This window comes from Lepidochelys olivacea (assembly GCF_965140295.1).
Source record: "Lepidochelys olivacea isolate rLepOli2 genome assembly, chromosome: 6".
NCBI lineage: Eukaryota > Metazoa > Chordata > Testudines > Cheloniidae > Lepidochelys > Lepidochelys olivacea.
This window is the reverse complement of record NC_140416.1, coordinates 118269028-118290118: the sequence shown is the minus strand read 5'-3', so window position 1 is coordinate 118290118 and position 21091 is coordinate 118269028. Positions and strand designations below refer to the sequence as shown.

Sequence of the window (21091 nt, the reverse complement as noted above, 5' to 3'; positions counted from 1 at the left end):
CTTAACTTTGATAAAGAAATGGTAAAATAACTTTCCAACCCCACTCCTAGCTGTTTAGTGTATTATTTTTTTTTTAAAAAATCTCATTCTTATATTTGACTTGTCTTTCAGTACAGCAATTGGCATAAGATGTAAAGATGGTGTTGTCTTTGGAGTAGAAAAACTAGTCTTGTCCAAGCTTTATGAAGAAGGTTCCAATAAACGTCTCTTTAATGTTGATCGACATGTTGGAATGGTGAGGTGCTGCAACACTTTTTGCTTTTATCCTATGAATTAGGAAAACGTCACAGAAAATGGATAGTCCATTGCATAAATACAGCCAATATTAAATAGCTTTTGAAGTACTGTATCCCAACACTTCTAAACTTGTAGTCAGAGAACCGTCAAGGGACATTTAGACAAATCTGATTCTCAATTCTGTGTATGCACTTCTAGTTCTGTTTGTGGGTATGTGTATAAACCTGTTCACATACAAGCAAAATCTTACAGTAAAATGCGAGGCTGATCTATGATATTTACTCATTCTAGAGTTAACTTTCTCTGGTTTCTTTCTCCGTACATTAAAACAGATGCTCCAATTAGAGCAGGAATATGCATAAACTAAATATTAAGAAAGCAGCCTCTTGTTACCCATATCATAAAACACATTTTCTAAGAATAGCAAAACACACGACAACAGTACTAACATATAAGATATTCTCACCTTCTTTTGAAAGGGGCATGGGAAGGAAGGAGCCGGTTGCTATAATCGCTGGTATAAAGAGACCAGATATCAAGGGCTAATGACCTGTCCCCAGTAGTAATGTTAGTAACGTCAGTAGGGCTCTACCAAATTCACGGTCCATTTTGGTCAATTTCACAGTCACAGGAGTTTAAAAATCGTAAATTTCATAAATTCAGATATTTAAATCTGAAATTTCAGTGTTGTAACTGTAGGTGTCCTGACCTAACTCTGAAGGCAGCAGCGTAGAAGTAAGGGTGGCATGGTATGGTATTGCCACCCTTACTTCTGAGCTGCTGCTGGTGGGCACTGCCTTCAGAGCTGGGCACCTGGCCAGCAGCCACCACTCTCCGGCCACCCATCTCTGAAGGTAGCACAGAAGTAAGGGTGGCAATATTTCCTTCCCCTCCACCCCCCCTTTATTTATTGGGACCCTCAGTTTGAGAAACACTGGTTTACCAGTGAAATCTTTATAGTATAGGGTAAAAGTACACACAAGACCAGATTTCATGGTGGAGACCAGATTTGAGTCAGTGATGCATTTTTCACGGCTGTGAATTTGGTAGGCCCCTAAACATCAGATGGGAACCTTGCTAGTAAAACTGCTTGAAGCTGCACCACTAGTCATGGGGAGTAAGAAGATTGCTCCAGCAACTGTAATGCTGTCAGCAGAACTGTAATGCTGTCACGACTGTTGTTGCAGTTCAAGAAGTCTTAAAATCCAGGGGGAAAAATATATACTGTTAGGGGTGCTCGTCTATTTTTTCCCTGTTCTCATGCTTTTTGTTTATTTTACATTAACCTTACAGCTTACATAGAAATTGGATCTTAAGAGTATACCTTTATTTTATGTGATTTACAATAATACATCAATTATGTGTTTATTGAATAATTTTGAAAAGGTTTGATACTTCATTGGTGTTTTTTTCAGCTTGTTGACAGGTGTAAATTCTGGTTTGGTCAGTTTTGAGAGGGCATATGTATGGTGCAGTAAAAACTTGTTTAAGTCAAAGTAACAGAATTAGATGTCTAAAGTTTGTCAATTACCTTGCAAGAAATATTGGTAATTTATCTGAGTGTTGACTTTAGCCAGTGATACTCTTCATTTCAGGCAGTAGCAGGACTCCTGGCAGATGCTCGTTCTTTGGCAGACATAGCTAGAGAAGAAGCTTCTAACTTTAGATCCAACTATGGATATAATATTCCATTGAAGGTAAGTAACTGGTGCTTTTAGCACAAATTCATTCTTTAGGTTTCCTTAGATCCCATGACAGGGAAGGTAGCCTGTTTTGAATTGTTTTACTTGAGGCATGTTTATTTCATTAAATTAAATGGTCTAAACTCCTCCCTTTTTCTTCCCCCCCAGCATCTTGCCGACAGAGTGGCCATGTATGTACATGCCTACACACTATACAGTGCTGTCAGACCTTTTGGCTGCAGGTATAAGTTTTTTAAATGCTTGTGCTTGATTGTGAGAATCTTTATTCAGTGCACAATAGATAAATCTATCATGAGTATTTATAAGGTGATTTTTCACCTTGGTGTATCTGTGCCTTCGTGCGTGTGTATCTATCTATCTATATCCTAAAAATAAGTGTAATTATATTAGTAATATTGAGGAGGACTTCAGGTAAAGAGCTCACATGTCTGTGTAAAGATGCATTTGATTACTAGGCAAAATATCTAATTATTCCTAAATTTTAAAACTGAGACACTTCTGCTGGTAACTTCCATGGGAATCAAGAAAACAAAATTGTCATTTGAAAATTTGCTTCTCTGGCCCTTTAGCTAAGTGAGGCATTGTAAATACAGTGATGCCTATCTTAAAAGACAATCCAAGGGACCAGTAAGTCAGTGACTTAAGAAAGATGGTCTTTAGCTATAGGTCGAGCAAAATTATACTGACAACTTTGGGGATGAGGGTACCCAAAAGGATAAGGTGAGTTACTTGTTGGAAGGTAGTATGTAGTGGAGATTTCACTACAAGAGCAATGATGAGACCTTGTCTATTGTGTGCAAAAAAATCAAGGCAGTATAATTAATCTTTGTAATTTAGTGTGATTTTTGTAGCACCGTGCATAACCTGTCTTCTAATATCTCGTTTTCTTTATTCAGTTTCATGTTAGGGTCTTATGATGAGGATGATGGTGCTCAGCTTTACATGATTGATCCATCAGGTGTTTCATACGTGAGTATTTTGAAATAGCCTCAAATATCTTCTGACCTAATAGGGTCATGGAATATAGGATTTTCTCTTTGGATAGTGGTCACTACTGCTGGATGTAAGTTGAACTGGTAGTGTTGTATGGCATTGGTGTGGCTTGTCTGTTTGCAAACTAAGTACTCTTGAGATAGACCTCTTCAAAGTCACTGTCAATTGTAATTGACAGCGTTTCTCACACCTGGTATCACTTATTTGTTAAAGATGAGTGTCAAGGACTTCTTTGGAAAAGTAGCTTGTCTGTTAAACCCCTCTGCTAAATGTGTCAGAAACCCAGCACATCACTTTATTTGTTCTGTCTTCTGAAGTCAGGTATTAGTAGATTGGACTCTGACACAAAAAGCGTGTGGCATTGTAGTAAGAGTCCCACTTACTAACAGCTACCTCCAAGTAGACTCCCTTAAGACACTGCTTTAATAATGTCACATCAAGACAGACACATCTCTTGTAAATCATAATGCTTGACAGGGCTATCTCTGAATAGTCAGCTAAAGAAGAAACAGGACAATACAAGACCATAGACAACAGCAGGAAGTGTAGTACTACTGTAACAGTAAAGCTCTGCGCGTTTTATATCCCTAAGGACGTGCTTAGTAAGATCATTTGTAAGGCAAGGAAATCTTTCAACGTATGGATAGCTGAGGATAGTCTCTAAGCCTTGATCTGAATTTCCTGATTTAGTTTTCAGGTGCAACCTAGATATATATTATACACAAACTATATTAAAAGAACACTAAGGTTGCAGAGACTCAGAAATTAAACGTTAGAATTAAAGTTGCATCTGCTTAAAAAGGCTTATTGTTACCTGGGTCCTCCCATTTACCTTTTTTAAATGTTGGCACTCCAGCCATTTTCAGTCTTGTGGAACTCTCCCAGTACACCAGGATTCCTTAAATATCAGTATCAGCGGGTCAGAGCGCATCAACCAGTACTTTAAACCTTCTGGATGCAAGATACTTTTGAACACCCTCCGTAGTCACATTTTTCAGTGGCAAGTGTTTCACTATCCGTGTAAGCTGTGAATACATCATCCGGCTTCTTTCCAAATGCAAAACAGAAACGTACTGACTACATCTGCCTCTTCTGTATCAACAGCTTTTCCATCCCTGTTGAATAACTGACCGATACCAGTGCTAGGCTTTCTTTTGTTCCTAATATTTAAAAAATTACTACTTATTGTTAATCCTATTGGTGGTAGCTTTTTTTCATTTATACCTTTAACTTTTCGTGTCAACTCTCTGTATTTAATAACTGATAATTTTTAGTTTTTCCTGTTGATTTTTCCCTTTCTGTTGATTGATATATTTTTTTTTTTTACTGCTCCTTTCATCTCTCTTTCTTAATTAGGATTTTTTTAAACCAAAGAATCATTCTTTATTGACACTGAAATTGTGGGGTTTGTGGGGCATCTAGTAATGTTTTCTTAAACAACTCCTAAATATAATTCACATTTGTATTGTTTAAATTTTTCCTCTCACTCCCTCGTGACCATAATTGTGTTAAAATGTGAGAAACTGTCCCTATTAGAGTCATAGAAAAGCATGTGTGTATCTTGTGGTATATACATACACCTCTACCCCGATGTAACGTGGTCCTCAGGAACCAAAAAATCTTACCACCTTATAGGTGAGACTGCGATATGTCGGGGTAGGGAGAGGAACTGCTCCTCGCCCCAGCTCACCTCCGCTCTGCCTCCGCCTCCTCACCCGAGCATGCTGCCACCGCTCTGCTTCTTCCACCCTCCCTTCCAGGCTTGCCGCGCCAGTCAGCTGTTTGGTGCGGGAAGCCTGGAACGAAGGAAGGGCGGGAGGGCGAGAAGCGGAGTGATGGCAGCGCGCTCAGGGGAGGAGGTGGAGCAGAGGTGAGCTGGGGCGGGGAGTGGTTCCTCTGCACCCCTCCCCCCAGTTACTTGTTGCGGCCCTCCCCGCACCTCAGCTCACCTCCCCTCTGCCTCCGCCTCCTTCCCTCAGCGCGCTGCCGCCGCTCTGCTTCTCCTCTCTCCCCCCAAGGCTTGCCCGAATCAGCTGTTTGGTCAGCAAGCCTGAGAGGGGAGGGAGGGGGGAGAAGGAGAGCGGTGGCACACTCGTGGGAGGAGGTGGAGGTCAGCTGGGGCATCAAGGAGGCGGGTGGGGGGCGCAGAGGAACCGCTTGCGGTAAAATAAATTTGGATATAACGAGGTAAAGCAGCCCTGCTTCCCGGGATACTGCTTTACCATGTTATATCCGAATTCATGTTATATCGGACCGCATTATATCAGGGTAGAGGTGTACTAGGTCAGTGTTATATTACTTCACCATTGAATGATTATGGTTAAAATTGAAACTTTGCAGCACAACAGTTTCACTTTGGAAATTTCAGCTATTGGTTTATTTTCATAGTCTTGTTTGAATATATTTAAATACTTACGTTGGGCATGAATATTCACATAGAATCTGACACTTAGGATAAAATACAAATGAGCACCTCTTTGAGTAAACATATTTTACTATAGCAAATATCTAATAGATATATACTAACCATAACAAGCACAGGTATTGGTTAGCTATTCCTAGCTAGTTTTAGACACATCACATCAATGTCTACAGTAGCTTTTTATGGAAAAGCTTCTCCTTCCGTGCACAGGACCAGCCACACAGGGGGAACTTCAGAGCCTCTGTAAAGAAGGTTTTAAATTACTAGGAAACTATGGTAGGTAAAATGGAAATTAGGAGGCTACAAATTTGAAGAATAGCCAAAGATCTGAAAAAACAAGTAGCACGTTCTGTTAGTATCAGAAGCAAGAAATATTGAGAATCTATGGGTCTACTGCATGGCTAGGGTGTAAAAGATACAATTAAGGAGGATCAGGACACTGCAGAAAAACCTAATGGTTTCTTTACATCGGTCTTTAGTGCAGAGGATATTGTGGAGATACATTTATTCCCTGATAAGAGTAGGTATCAAGAAAAGTTGCTGGAGATAACTGATAAATTAAAGAGTAGCAAGGTTGCCAGTGCTAGATGGCATCCATCCAAGAATTCTGAAGGACTTTAATAATTAGGTGGCTGATCTGTTAATAAGAATATGCCATGTCTCAATATACTGGAGGGTAGGAAATGCTGTACCTATTTTTAAAATAGTTGCTGGGATGATCTTGGAATTGAAGACTTGTAAACCTTTCTTTAAGCTGATTCAAAGCTGGTAAAACAAATACTACTGTACACAACCTGTGGAATTGAGGGCCACAGGATATCATTAAATCCAAGGGTTTAGGATTTAAACATTATTAGATATCTGTGTACTGAGAGTGTTCATGCTTTTATAAAGATAAAAACGTTTTTTTTTTTTTTTTTAGGAAAGATGTAAACCCTATATGCTTCAGGTCATAGTTAACATGAATGAGGTTAGCGAGAAACTACCTTTGTGGACAGATTATTTCATTATCGTCCACTATAGGGCTTCTTCCTCTGAAGCTTCTGGTACTAACCACTGTCAAAAGACAGACTGGACTAGACAGACCCATAGGCATTTCAACCTTGTGTTTCAGTAGTCTGTGTATTACGTTGACTTCTGTGCTGTGAGGTGTAAGAAGGTGAGTCACTGATATAGATCTCCTTCCTTCATCAAATGGTATACGTGGTTAAACTCCACTGTATTTACCACTGTGCTTGCAGTGCAAAAATTAGGAGATTAATGCTTCCTTTGTGACTAAACAAATGTTTGGTCACCACCTCTCCCACCTAAGCATGAAGAATACAGAAAACGTATTCTGCAAAGACACTCCAGGGCACGTGAAACTTTTAAAGCTGCAGTTTTGGGAGTCCAACAAAAATCAGTAAGAACAGTTAGGCTTTAACACATAAGATGCTTCAAGGCAGACAACAGACCAGTGGGAGTTCGGCAAAGGAGAGGGATGGGAAGGGACAGATGGCATGAGGGGAGATGTTGGGGAAAAATAGTGACAAGGCGGAGTGTAGAGTGGTATGTCAATTCCCAGAGATGGATATATGTTGTCCAGCCAAATGGACTTTTTGGGGACGGAAGTGATGAAACAATTCAAAGGGCATGTTTAGTTTTGTATGCGGTGTTGTGGCCAGGCTGACCCCAGGGTATCAGCGAGAGAAGGGGGATGATGTAGCATCTTTTGTTGGACCAACCTCTGTTGGCGAGAAAGAGAGAGGCCAGCTTTCAAGCTGGCATGGAGCTCCACCTCAGGCCTGGGAGAGGCACTTGGCGTCACAGCTAAAGACCAGGTGGAACAGATTGTTCAGCCTGAGTAGTGAACACATTTCAAGGGACCACTGGAGATGAAGTGGCCTGTTAACACCCCTCTAGTCATGGGGGGGGGGGAAGGGAAAAAGGAGGGGGGAGGGCAGCTGGGGGGGTTTACTCGTTGGTTATATAAATTATTGTAATAAACCCTAAGTCTAGTGTGTCTGTTCAGTCCATTATTTTTAGTAATATAGCTAAATTATGAATTTAAGCTCTCAGGCTCATGTTTTGAAAGTGTGCAGGTTTCCTTTGAAGATGAGGACTGATAGGTCAGATATAGAGTGATTGCTTTGTGAAAAGAAAAGGGGGACTTGTGGCACCTTAGAGACTAACCAATTTATTTGAGCATAAGCTTTCGTGAGCTACAGCTCACGATGTATCTGATGAAGTGAGCTGTAGCTCACTTCAGCTTATGCTCAGATAAATTAGTTAGTCTGTAAGGTGTCACAAGTACTCCTTTTCTTTTTGTGGATACAGACTAACATGGCTGCTACTCTGAAATTTTGTGAAAAGTGTTCACACATGGGTGACCGGTATTTGTCTTTTGTCATTTTCCTACATTCATTCGAAAGTGTAGTGATTGTCTGGTTTCACTCACATAGTTGCTATCGGGGCATTTAGTGCGCTGGATGAAGTACACCAGGTTGCGATAGGCATGTGTAGGACCCATCAATCTTGAAATTGTGAGATGTGTTGTGGAGAGCATTGATCATTCTAGCAGTGGAGGGGTGCACTCCACTAAAGAAATAGATCACATCATGGAATGGACCATCCAAATACCACGAGAGAACCGGCTCCGACATTGAATTTAAACCTCCTCCAACTGCACACCCCTAGGTGTCATCTGCCACCACACACTGGAACCCATACTACAGGGTACCATCAAATAGCTACAACCCATACTTGATGGGGACCCCATCCTGAAGGAAATCTTTCCTGAATCCCCTCTTCTGGCCTTCAAATAACCCCCTGAGCTCTTCAAGCTCATCAGAAGTAAACTCCACACAGACCAGGACACGCTAACTCAAAGCGGCCCCAGACTCTGCCGGAAGCACAGATGCAAAACCTGCAGACATATCTCCACTGATACGATGATCAACACTCCCCACAACACACCTTTCTAGATCCATGGGTCCTACACATGCCTATTGCTACATGTGGTGTACCTCATCCAGCGCACTAAATGCCCCATAGCAACTATGTGGCTGAAACCAGACAATCACTGTGCTCTCAAATGAACGTAGGAAAATGATCAAAGACAAAAACACAATATCGCTTATGGGTGAACACTTTTCACAAAGTGATCCTTTGAGGATGAGACCTGATATAGAATGAAACTTGCACAATACTTTCAAAAGACAAGCCTGGAAGCTTAAATTCATAACTTTGCTAGACACTAAAAATCATGGACTGAATAGAGACACTGGATTTATGGCTTATTACAACTATCTGCAATCCCCTAACAATTCCCCCTTCCCCCCGCACACACCCCATTTACACCCCAGATGTTTCCCCTACCCCCTTCCCTTCCTCCTTATGACCGCAGGGGTTACCTTGAAATGTGTGTTAACTTCTTATGCTAAGCCATCTGTTCAAACCTTGTATTTAGCAGTGACACTTTGAGTTCATTTCCAGTCCTAAAGAAGAGCTCTGTGTAAACCTCGAAAGCTTGCCTCTCACCAACAGAAGTTGGTCCAATAAAAGATATTACTACGCCCACTTTGTCTGTTAAGTTTTTGGGAGTTTTCACTTATTCTGTTAAAACACCAATATAAATAAGATTCCGAGGAGTTTACTGAGAAAGATGTTTTGTTGTTACTGTAGTATTACCTACAGGTATACTCAGAGTTCTACATTGTGAACTACTAGTTCTTACAACTAAAGAATATTAAAGAAACCCTCCCTGTAAGAAAGATTATAACCAAACTTTAACTAATCTCTTCTTTTGTTGCTTTTGTAGGGTTATTGGGGGTGTGCCATTGGTAAAGCCAGACAGGCTGCAAAGACAGAGATTGAAAAACTTCAGGTAGGATGGTATTAATAATATAATATACAGTATATCCAATTATTTTGTACTAATCCATTTCAAGACAGATATTCCTAGCTACCACTGTTGTGCTGTAACTTTTAGGTTTTTGAAGGTAAGGTTTAGTGGGCATCAGTGCACTCTGGCACAAGGGAGGCTAGCAAGTAGATGAAGCTACTTCCTCTGTACAGGAACATTTCCCTATAGCCCACTGTGACTGGAATATTCCCTAAAGAACAATGAATGGGCTGCAGCCCCATCTCTTTCCTATCCTGAATGACCAGAGGAATACTATGAATTGTACTAAAATATACTGTCATGGAGAAGTAAGATCAGAAATGTTTGTTCTCATCAGGTGAAGCACCAGTCAGTCATCTTGCTCCCTTTCAATATACTTGTTGAGTATTATGTTGATATCATTTTTTCTAAGAATTTCTTAAAGCAGTATATAGATATACTGTCAATAAAGCTTTTCATGCGCTCTCTCTCTCTCACTCACTCACTCAGCATAAAAAGCTTGGATGGCTATATTAATGATTGGCAAAAAAACTTGAGTTTTGCAGCACCCGTACCAGCTAAACTTGTATACCAACTTACACTGTCAAATGCAGTATATACAGAACACAAACCACTTTTAGAACTGTTTTTGTTAAAACTTTCCCCTTCACCTATGAAGTTTGGCTCACATAAATACAACTGTCTGGCCTCCAAATGAGAGGTTTAAAAACCTCTAAATATTGCCTGAAATAAACGTAATTACTGTGAAGTCAGATTTTGAGATCCTGTAAGGCTCCATTGGAAAACTGGGAATCTCTTCTTCCCAGTGGTAGAAAGCTCCCGTTTCTACATTTGAAGTCACAGATGATGAATTTGAAACTTTTACTAATCCAGTATTGGAACATTGCCCATCTTTCCCCACAAGCCTGCATAATTTGGGGAGGGAGCAGTAAAAGGACACCTCTTAGAAAATAGATATCTATTTTACAAGGAGAAGGGGAGAAGAATAACTTTGAAGTTGCTCAGAGGTTTGGAAAGTCCCAGGAGAAATGGTTTAGTAGACAGAGCATAGGTGAAGTAATCAAAAGCATGTGGAGTAAACTGCATTTATTAAATGGTTATTGAGCCACATATAAGGGAGTGTGTTATAACTACTTAAATTGTTTCAGGTTTGTAAAGAAACTTGAAAAGCAATATGTTAATTTATTACTATTAACAGGAGAGTTTGGGACTTTCTCTCCCAAAGAGCTCAATTAACCTGCAAATATCAGTCATCACACCTTTGTTCTGTAGTGCTCCTGAAGTTAGTTAATTGTGTAAAATACAAATTATTCATCTAATAACTTGGATATATTAGACAACCTTTGATTTAAGAGTGCAAAAAATGGATTGCTTAGCTTGTGCTTGAGATTATGTAGGGCTTTCTGTGCTTTGGTGGAAAACTGGTAACAGTGGTTTCTAGCAAATGGAGAAGAATGAAATTGCAGTTATGGACTACTTCATTCACTGGTCGTGTTGCTCCTTAGTGTGAAATGGACTAATAACAAAGTCTTCATGAAAATATTTATTTAAACTGAAAGCCCAGACACCTTAGCATGATAGTGTTCCTATGTGTGAATTACATCAGAACACTATGAAGAAATACAATTAAACTCGTTCAGTTTTGGTGTAAAAAATTAGATTGAGGCATTCGAAAATACTTGTGGCTTACAGCAGTCAGCCATGCCTTGATCCAGAAACACTCTCTTACTAGCTTATCTGGGGCACATCCAGGTGGTAGGAGAGTAATTTAGCAAAAAGCTCTTGTACAGCTTTTTGTTGAATTCCTGAAACCTATCAATTTCTTAAACACTTATGAGACTGGAGGAGCTATATCAGTTCAACATGTTCTCTGCCATAATACTGCAGTTGAATCTTCCTATAATACCATATAAGTATTTTGTTTTTAGAAGAAAACCCCTTGTAAGATAGGATTGCTGAAAGTTCTTATAAGTCAACAAACTATAAATGCAACTAACTCTTACGTGAACAGTGGAACATCATATGCAAAAATACAACCTGTTGCCCATAAACTGTGCTGATATGGGGAAACCAACCTGCCTTTTCCCCTCCTCTTAGCTCTGCTCTGATTAAACAGTGTATTAGTTTCCTGTTAATACAACGTTAGATCAACCATGTAACTGTATAAATTGTTATAATCTTATTAAAAATGGTATCCCAGTATTTTATGAAAGGGTTCCAAATTGTGGGAGTTACAGTAATGCAAAATACAGATGGATTGCTTATTATCTTGAGACTTAAGTGGTTTCATATCAAAACATTTAAATTTATCTAATGTGCATTTAGACAGTTATGTAAAACTAATACTTGTTTTGGTTGACTGCGCTGAAGTTTATTTAAACATGCCTCATGCTAATAACTTCTGCAGTACTGTTTTAGGATCTTAAATTTAATTTGATTTCTCTCCAGCTCTCTTGTCTAACTTACATTTTATTTACTATAAAACACTGTATACACAAACACATAGTGCATCTGAGAACATGAACCTACTGAAACTAGTAAGCCCTTTAAAAGAGCAGGAAAAAACTGATTTACCACAAACCAAGCTCACTTAATCTCCCTCCTGCATCTTTTTTTTTGGCAGTCTGAAAATGTACCTACCAGTTCTTAAAATTTAGAGATCTATGGGAATTTAATTTGGTCCTGGTTTATGCTACATTTTTTTGAACCACCATTAGAATGTAGCCTATTTTCCATATCTTGTATCTTAACAAATTGCTTAATTTGCTTAATTTTTATAATTAAATTTAATTTAGTCTACTGTATGTGTCAGGCTGAATTTGATCAGAGATCTGTCTTAAAAGTTCAGTCTTATGTTCATACACTGTGTTGAAAATATAGAGGCTAAAAGACAATGCTGACTGTATCCTTGGCATCTGAGAAACAATGCTGTGTCAATTTCAGAATATACCTTGCTGCATTTGAGTGACATAGCTTACTCCTGAGGGTGTTTGTTAATAATGCTTTCTTTGTATGTAGTGCTAGGATTGTAGCCTGCTAATGTCTTACTTATATTTCCAAATATTGTCTGATCTTATCAGTGGGGCATAATAATTCAGAACAAACAAAATAATCTCCAGCGCACATTGACATGGCCGTCATTGTCTGTAGAGAACTTCCAGCTGTTCGGTGGCGCTATCACAGTAATGCAAAGCAGTGTTCCTTCTAATTTTTTCCATCCATGTGCAGAATGAATTTTATGTGCAGCACCAATATAGAGGTAATATGCGGAGTTGCGCCATCACCTCCATACTTTCACGGCTGCCCTTAGCCCACCAAGAGCTCCCAACATCCTACTGCTAGTACCTGGCTGGGTCTTAGTGAAGGTCTGTCTTCAGGTGACATTTGCAGTACCTATCTGTTCACTCCTACAGCCTCCTTCCACAAGGATCAGTACATGCTTCACAAACTGTCCTCATATAAATGCTTCACTGAAATACAGCCACCTCTGGGGAGGAAGATCAACAGCCAGCTAGGTCAACAGCACAGAGAGCACTGTGCAGCAGTTTGGAAAGACAAGGGGAATTTTGGATAGGAAAAATCTTTTCCTCTTATGCAAAATGCTTGAGATATTTAATGTTCAGACAGGTCTCCATCTGTAAAGGTCTCATCTGAATGTAAAATATAATACTGCAATTTAGAAATCAAAGTAAAAGTTTGTTTTTAACTCAGGACACTAAGGCTCAAATTCCCCTTACTACCATCCTCTTGTATTAACAGTACAAAACACTTGAGAAGTCCTATAAACTATTCAATCTTCATGTTTATATTTTTACACTGGATCAGCTTGGACAACTAAAGTAGCATGGTGAAGTTCACCTTCAGCTTCTCATGGACACGTACAACGTTCCAGTGTCTCGGTTATTACAGTGAAACACACACAACTTTGTAAATGTACACAGCACTTTACAAACGCATGGGCTCAATCAAACTGCCACTTGACATGAAGTTCTCCCACTTCTTTCCATAAGGCCACTCACATCAGTAACAGTTACATGAGTAATACTTCGCAGGACCAGGCCCCTAGATAAACCACGTGTCCTCTGGCCCACAAAAAGCTTTGCAAACACTGAGGGGGAGGTTTAAATCCACAACAGGGAATTGTTGTCACTGGAAATCAGACAAAAACATTTCCATCAAGTCCTAGTTTTGGTAATGTCCTTTTAAAACTCAAATGAAAAAGCCAGCAGTATTTAGTGCTTTTCCTTTATAAATATCAGTGTTTTACAGAGGAAGGTCAATATCATTATTCCCATTTGGAAAATGGGGAAAGTGAGGCACAGTGTGTGTGTGGGGGGGGGTGTTACAGAATGAACATCCCCAACCTGTGGCCAGAGCAGATACATACTCTCTTTGCAGTTGCTGTACCAGACCTGTGACTCCTGCACACTGGTCTAATAACATTCCTTGTCACACCCACTGTAACCATGGCCTTTTTCCATTCCTTGGCCCTTTTCTGTAGTGGCCTATGCATAGCTAGTGGGGAATCCAGGTCAGTCACATGTAGAAGGTACAGTGTTCTCTGTGCACCCACTGAACAGTTACCCAGTCACATGTGAGTGTAACCACAACAGTTCTGCTGCACTGGGGGACTTTCTATGGCCACCTATGTTCCTGGATGAATTTCAGCAAAAGTGTGCAAAGCTGACATTCACTCTAATGAGGGTTGAACGCAGCAACAATCAGACCCCCTAGTTTTTGTAAGAGGAGCTCAACCAAAATATGCTTATTAGAATTTGTCTTAGCTTTATTTGTCTTACCTAGAGACTATTCCTTTGCAATCTATAAATGGGAAAGGCTCACTCCTTCAGGCTCATAGTTAAAGCTTTCATGGAATGCTTAACACATGCTCTTATTTCTGAATTCAGAGCACAGTTCAAGTTGAGGGACAATGTTATATTGATCCAGTGACTAACCTCAATGCAAGAAAATTTCTGCCAGCTGATCCAAGTAATTGGTCTCTTATGCAACTGTAAGCCAGGAACAGTGAAATACTATTTTTGCCATTTTTTAAAAGCATGAGAAAAAACAATGTAGATCGTGTAATGGCGAAAAAAATTAAATGATAGGTAATGGGCAAGAATGAGGTTTATAAGACCTTTACAAACCGGTGTGGAGCTTGCTAGAAGCATTGCTCTGGCAGACTACTGACAGTTTTATTGAGGCATTATCTCCTACCTAATCAGATGGTGAGAAAACACATTCTGCTAATCAAGATACTGTGCCCTCCCCTGCCAGTGCTGCAGTCCAGCTGGCCCAGGGAGAGAGAGGCGTGTCGGCATTTCCCCTGCCAGTGCTGCAGTCCAGCTGGCCCAGGGAGAGAGAGGCGTGTCGGCATTTCCCCTGCCAGTGCTGCAGTCCAGCTGGCTGGGGGAGAGAGAGGCGTGTCTCCTGTCCCCACCGCAGCCCTGGCTGGAGCTGGGGCCGGGGGAGAGAGAGGCATGTCTCCCGTCCCCACCACAGCCCTGCATGCCTCAAGTTCCCCCAAACCTCCATCACTGCTCCCCACCTCACCCTCCCCCCCCCCCCCCCCCCGCCTACACATTCTCCATGCTCACCTGTGTGTGCACTGCATGGCTGGTGCATGGCACTTGATGGCCTCCTGTGCAGCCGCACAGGTGCACACCTTAGAGGGAACACAGATCCAAAGCGTGGGGCAGTCTCAAGCTGTAATGCTTCCGGGTAGATGTTCCGCACTCAGGATTCTAGGGGCAGGTCTACGCTACGGGACTCAGTCGACCTAAATTACGTAACTCCAGCTACGTGAATAACGTAGCTGGAGTTGACGTAGCTTAGGTCAACCTTTTGCAGTGTTTACATCATGCTGGGTCGACAGAAGAAACTCTCCCTTTGACTAACTTTATGCTTCCCATTCCAATAGAGTACTGAAGTTGATGGGAGAGCGACCGGCGGTTGATTTAGCGGGTCTTCAGTAGATCTGCTAAATCGACCCCAGTAGATTGATCACCGTGCATAGATCCTCCCCCCATCCCCCCCCCGGTAAGTGGAGACAAGCCCCAGGTTTCCAGAGACTTTGACCTATTTGTCAGGTGCATGTTTGAAACTTGTTCAAAAGTTAATCTGTACCAAACATATAAAATTAGAAGTAGCAAACTGCAAGGTGATTTGAAGTGATGGACAATATGGCCTGCTGGAGATTACATATAAAAATCTACACCCAGAAAAGAGGGGAGAGGTAAGGAAGTAGCTACACCTATCCTATTAAAGCAAGTCTTTTCCTTCTTAGTACTGTCAGATTTTAGACAGCCAAGATTTATAGGGGAACAGTTAAGCATACTGCAATGAAGATACAGAAGCTGGGAGGGGATGTGGTTTTAGTGAAATATTTTTCATTTTAAGTGGTTCACATTATGAAGAACTACTGTATTAATCACATCTAGTGGTAGCTGTAAACACTTAATACCTCAGAGTGTGACTCTGTATTCACCCAGGAAAAAGTTTTTTAGTATCTCTCAAATTCAGCTTCTTCTGAGACAATTCATGTGCTATCTAATGTTTAAATTTCCCACATATTACTTTGGATATGAACTCTGAATGATACAAGTAACGCTTTGAATGATAAATTCAGTGTCAAGCTTTTGCTATTGTCTGCAGGATTAACAAATCTGAGATGAAAAAGGAGGCCAGGGGATAATGTCTAGCCAAAGCACGTGGCCTGCAAACCTTTGTAACATCACAAGACTAATAGATCTCACTCTTTCACAAGTAACAAGTGCAAAAATTAGTTCTGTGGTGCATGCAAGTTATACAAAGATACTGGTGTGTGATATCTTAGGGCTTGTGTCAACACAAACAGTTAGTTCATGGCAAGATGGGGTGTAAATCTACCCCATCTGAGCCTGCTGAGCAAGAGATGTCTGTCTGGACCTGCTGCTGCCCATTAAAAGTTCCCTAGTGTGCTCTGATCTACCCTGCTTTGAAATGAGAATAGATTAATGTGTACGAGGGAACTTTTATCGTACAGCAGCACGTGAACATTTAGCACAAGTCATGCTGGAGCACAGTAGACTTGTATCCCATCTTGTTGTCTAAGTGTTTGTCCAGATATGATCCTGTCTGTTAAGAATCAGTTATTGGGGAAAGGGAACAAGGATCTTCTAGTTTTGTGACTGCATTAAATCAGCATGACGGGATGTGTTGCTTTTCCATTATCCTAAAAGGAGGAGGTTGTTGAGATCTGATGCGTATGAATGTTTTTACATGAGCTTGTACCATGTCATGGACCCTGGAATTTAATTTTGTAAACGTTACCATTACATAAATGTTAGTCTCTAAGGTGCCACAAGTACTCCTGTTCTTTTTGCGGATACAAACTAACAGCTGCTACTCTGAAACCTGTCATTATCAAGTGTGAAACTTTATTTTGGTCAGCTGTCAGTGGACTGCCTCAGGACTCGCTGTAACTAGATGTGTTTGAGGGAAAAATTGCAAAATGAAAAACTAATCCTCTGTTCAGCCTCACAAGGTCTGTCTTATCAAAATTAGAATAGCATTTACCAGTAGGACACTACATGTAAACAGGAATGCCCTAGAGACTCTTGAAGTATGATTGTTAGAACAGGTGCTAAGATAGAGATGCATCTGTTGGTATGATAGTCTCATGAGTTACAGTCTGTCAAAAGGCGTAAAGGTATGTATGCTGAGATTTATAAAAAGCTGTTCAGTTGAAAGGGACACAAACTGAAGATCTGTGTCTCTGAGCTGTCTGTAACTGAATGAATATGGGAAAGAATAACTTTTGGGACTCATACAAAAGTAGCAGTTTGAATAAAAAGTGAAAATAAAGAATTAGATAATTTAATTTGGTTCTATTCTTGACTGAGACTGTGGCAGGATTGTGCAGGAGATACTCTTGTTTTGTTCCTGCATAGGTAATATACTTTGGTAGATCAGCCACCAATATCCTGGCTTTCCCCTAGTGGATAAGTGTTTTCCAAAAATACAAAATGTTAAATCCTCAACTAAATTGTACATTCCTTACCCACAGATGAAAGAAATGACTTGCCGTGATGTTGTTAAAGAAGTTGCAAAAATGTAAGTTTCCTTTCTTCTGGCCTTTCATCCTCAGTGCTTTTTTTCCCCTCATATCCCTCCTTGTAAAAAATAAAACTTCAATAGATCAGCAAACTGGCCCTAATATGGAATGGAGTCATTTAAAAAAAAAAAATTGGAAGCTTGAAGTACTACTCCTGTTCCTAGGGCTGTCCCTGTACTACCTTTGGTAGCTTTAGAATCTTTTCCGTATTTTAAATGTGTGGTTTTCCCTCCCTCCTTGCTGTGTGAAAGATCTATCCAGCATGACTATACAGAGGAAACAGTGAAATGAGTCAACTTTGAGCTTTTTGCAACACTAAGGAAACCAAGTGAAAACATGTATCTTTATCCTTTCCATTAGTCACTTTAGGTGTTGCTTGGAACAGTGGGTTAAGTGTAGATAAATGTTTTGGCTTTGTTTCTACTCTTTTAAAATGTAAATACTTTGAGAGAAAGGGAAGCTGGTCATAGTTCATAATACAGAGGTATATGGAAATAGACCTATGCAAACTTAATTGTGGTTTCAGGTGCTTCCTAGCTTGGCAGTATCTGGGAATGAAGCAAAGGAACACTGTTCCTGGAGAGGGCCTCATTAACACCCCTCTCTTCTCCTTGCTAGCTGATTAAGGTGCATCCCTGCTTGGTTAGGAGAGCAAGTGCAGTGCAATTTATCCAGAAGATGACATGTAGCCTTCTACTATGTGCATGGAGAAATGATAGGACTTAGCGGACTCCTGGAGAAAACTAACAATCCAATCTGATGGCACAGTAGCTTAATAGCTTTAGAAACCTTAAACTTGCAAACAGGTGTTATAAATACCATGTTAGGTAATTAAGACTAAAGTAGTATTTTATATACTGTGTACCTTAGACAGTGCTGGATAGTCACACTTCCTTCCTAGTCTGATCTGCTGGCCACATACCTCTTGTTGTTGAACTTGAGCACATTTCCCTGCTGCTATAAACCACAGAAACACAGGCAGGAGAGAAAATAGAACTGGGGTGCAGAATTGAAGAAATAGGAGTGTTTGAGTCCAGTGTTGGGGGTAGCAGCAGGCTGTGTGTGTTCTAGAATCTTTCCTACATGTTAACCTGCCTTATGGCGGTCTTCCCCTCAATCCAGGACCTTTCCAACTCTATCGAACAATATGTGCAATCTGGCATGAGTTGTCTGCGACTCCACTTTCTTCCCCTTTGGCCCTAACTTTTCCTCTGCCTCTAAATATGCTAGTTTACTCTCGTTACACTACTCTTTCTACCTAAGGGTCAGTGAGAGACCCCTTCACATCCAGCATTGTAAGGGTGGTGTTTTAACTTTATACCACCTTCATTCTTCCGAAACGGCCCTTCAGGGATCCCCAACTGTCTTCTTGCCGAGCTTACTGTAGCTGTCCACATTGCTCACTCTTATGTCTTCTTTTTTTGTATTTTCATGTTTGTTCATATCAGTATCTCTTTGACCCTTTCTTTCCTAGACATTTTTCCTCAGTGATCAAGGCTTTAGTTTCCATTTCTGGCGCTGGGTATTTATAAAGTGATGCCTGTCCTCTGATACTTTTTGTATTAATTAAATGGTAGACGGCAAACACTTCAGAGCAGGGGTTAGTACTACTCCCCTTCAAACTTTAGCCACTGCAGGAATTACACTGAGTTTCTTGAACATCTAGTGTACTTGCCTGTGAAACTTTACTTGTAAAGTTTAGTTGCAAATGAAATTCCAGTATTTTTGTAGCAATATCTTAGAAGGCTATTAAGAAATATACTAGGATGAATCCTTTTTATAGGGGGGGTATATGCATGTTCCATACAGTGGATGTCTCAGGTTGCTGTGAGATGTGCTGAACCAGAGAACTTAAGTAAGATCTCTGACCTTGATACCTGTTTGAAACCCTGTGAGAAGGGGGAATCAAACTCTCTCAAGCTGCATGATCTGGGGGCAAACTTTCAGTTTTTGTTCTAAAGAACTAGAATGGGAAAGTGAACTGCATGGCACTGGAGGCTTGAAATGTTGCAACTCTATGCAGCTGTAATGCACTTTACACTTTTCTTTTTACATTTTCATTTCATCAGCAGTCCTTTAACCAGTTTGGGGCCTCTACTGCACTAGCAGTATGATAAGTGCTTGCCTCCAACAGCTAGTCTCAAAAATAACAGGTGGATGAGACAAAGGGGGGTGAGGGCATGTGAGTGGAGGTAACAAAAGTAGTGTGAGCAATTCACAGGATCAGTGCCTACAATTCCCTGTGATTAATAGCAGGCTTTGAGGCATTCAGAGCTCTGATCGTGGTTGGCAAGTAAGTCCAATGCAATTAGTGAATTTGTGGGTTCTAGCTCCTCTTCTAGAGGACAAGGGATAGAATGTCACCATTAGAACTATCCAGTTTCAGCGTTGTATTTAAGCATCCTAAATTCAAACGTTGAAGAATGCAAGCTTCTGTAACAACTGGAACTGAATGTTTTGTTAACTTGTGCAACTGCTTTGAGGGGGCTGTTGAAGAACATTAACTTCTTTAGCATTTTCTTAGTGTTCCTCATGTGAATAAATAGATTAAGTGCTTGCAAGACACGGAAATAAGATTCAGTCTACGGTCTGGTCATCATTGCCAGCTTGCCTTTTATTTTATAGACTGATGGCTTGTTTCAGGACTATGTACAACACAGGCATAAGTTACCATGACTGCATGCAGAATTAGAATTGTAACACATGGCCAGTCCCGTATGTAACTAGGGGCTTGTACACAAGTTACTAACTACAGATGTGCAAGGTGTGTGCATGCACATGTGTACTATTAGACAACATTTGTAAGTTTGAGCTGCATTTACTGAGTCTTCATTAATTTTTGTATGTGACTTGCAGGAGAAATATAGTTTTAGGAAAACTACTTGCTGGCTTCAGTTTCATGAATAGTTGAGGCATTATACCCATGGGGTCACTTAAGTGCTATGCTGTCTGCATCTTTGATCAGGATACTTGTTCTGTGCTTATTTCTGGTTATGAGAGACAGCTTGAGTTAAGACCAAATGGCTGGGTGGTATCTTGGCTGAAAGTTTTACTGTTAGTAAACACTACTGTAAGTGATTGAGGGAATGTTACTTTCAGCATTTACTTCTTACATTAATGTAAAACTACTACATACAATACTGGTGTGTGTCCTCTTTACCATGTTTCTCTGGTATGGTAAAGAACAGGAAAACTGATACTACAAACTAGCAGGAGAAGAAGGGAGGGGCAAGTAGAATTTTGTAACGTAATTGTTTTTTTACATATTAATCCTTGGCTTTGGGAAGGGAAAATGTCAGTGCCTAACTCTTCATAAACAGTTTTTCTCACTCTTTCTAGAATCTACATAGTTCATGATGAAGTGAAGGATAAAGCTTTTGAACTTGAACTCAGCTGGGTTGGAGAAAGTAATGTATTTCATTTTTCCTTGTTTTGTTGCCTTTAGCTACACCATATTTGATTATAGAAATGAACAAGTTAAATAAAACGGATGTCAGTTCTGTGGGAGTAAAACAAATTGAAGACTCAGATTCTAAACTCCACCCATACTACGGAGAAAGTAACAAATACCTGTTAATGTTTGTAGTTTCTATTGTTGCTTCTATCTGCTAAGTTTGCTACTTTGATATTTACAAGTTCCATGCTTATACCAGTAATTTCTAAAGTCTTTATAAATATGGCTTCATTCACAGTAACAAAAGGAAAACATGAAATTGTTCCAAAAGACATCAGAGAAGAAGCAGAGAAATATGCTAAGG

The 21091-nt window shown here is 40.2% G+C and overlaps 1 protein-coding gene across 1 annotated transcript in view; it reads left to right on the top strand.

The window, feature by feature from the left end:
• The window catches only part of PSMA3 (proteasome 20S subunit alpha 3), a 29723-nt gene that overhangs the window by 7647 nt on the left and 985 nt on the right, over positions 1–21091 (top strand). Inside the window, exons 3-10 of the mRNA XM_084630684.1 lie at positions 112–235; positions 1833–1934; positions 2088–2161; positions 2837–2909; positions 9155–9220; positions 17286–17332; positions 20673–20740; positions 21026–21090. Coding sequence (XP_084486810.1) covers positions 112–235; positions 1833–1934; positions 2088–2161; positions 2837–2909; positions 9155–9220; positions 17286–17332; positions 20673–20740; positions 21026–21090 — 619 coding nt within the window. The remainder of the gene's footprint in view (positions 1–111; positions 236–1832; positions 1935–2087; positions 2162–2836; positions 2910–9154; positions 9221–17285; positions 17333–20672; positions 20741–21025; position 21091) is intronic.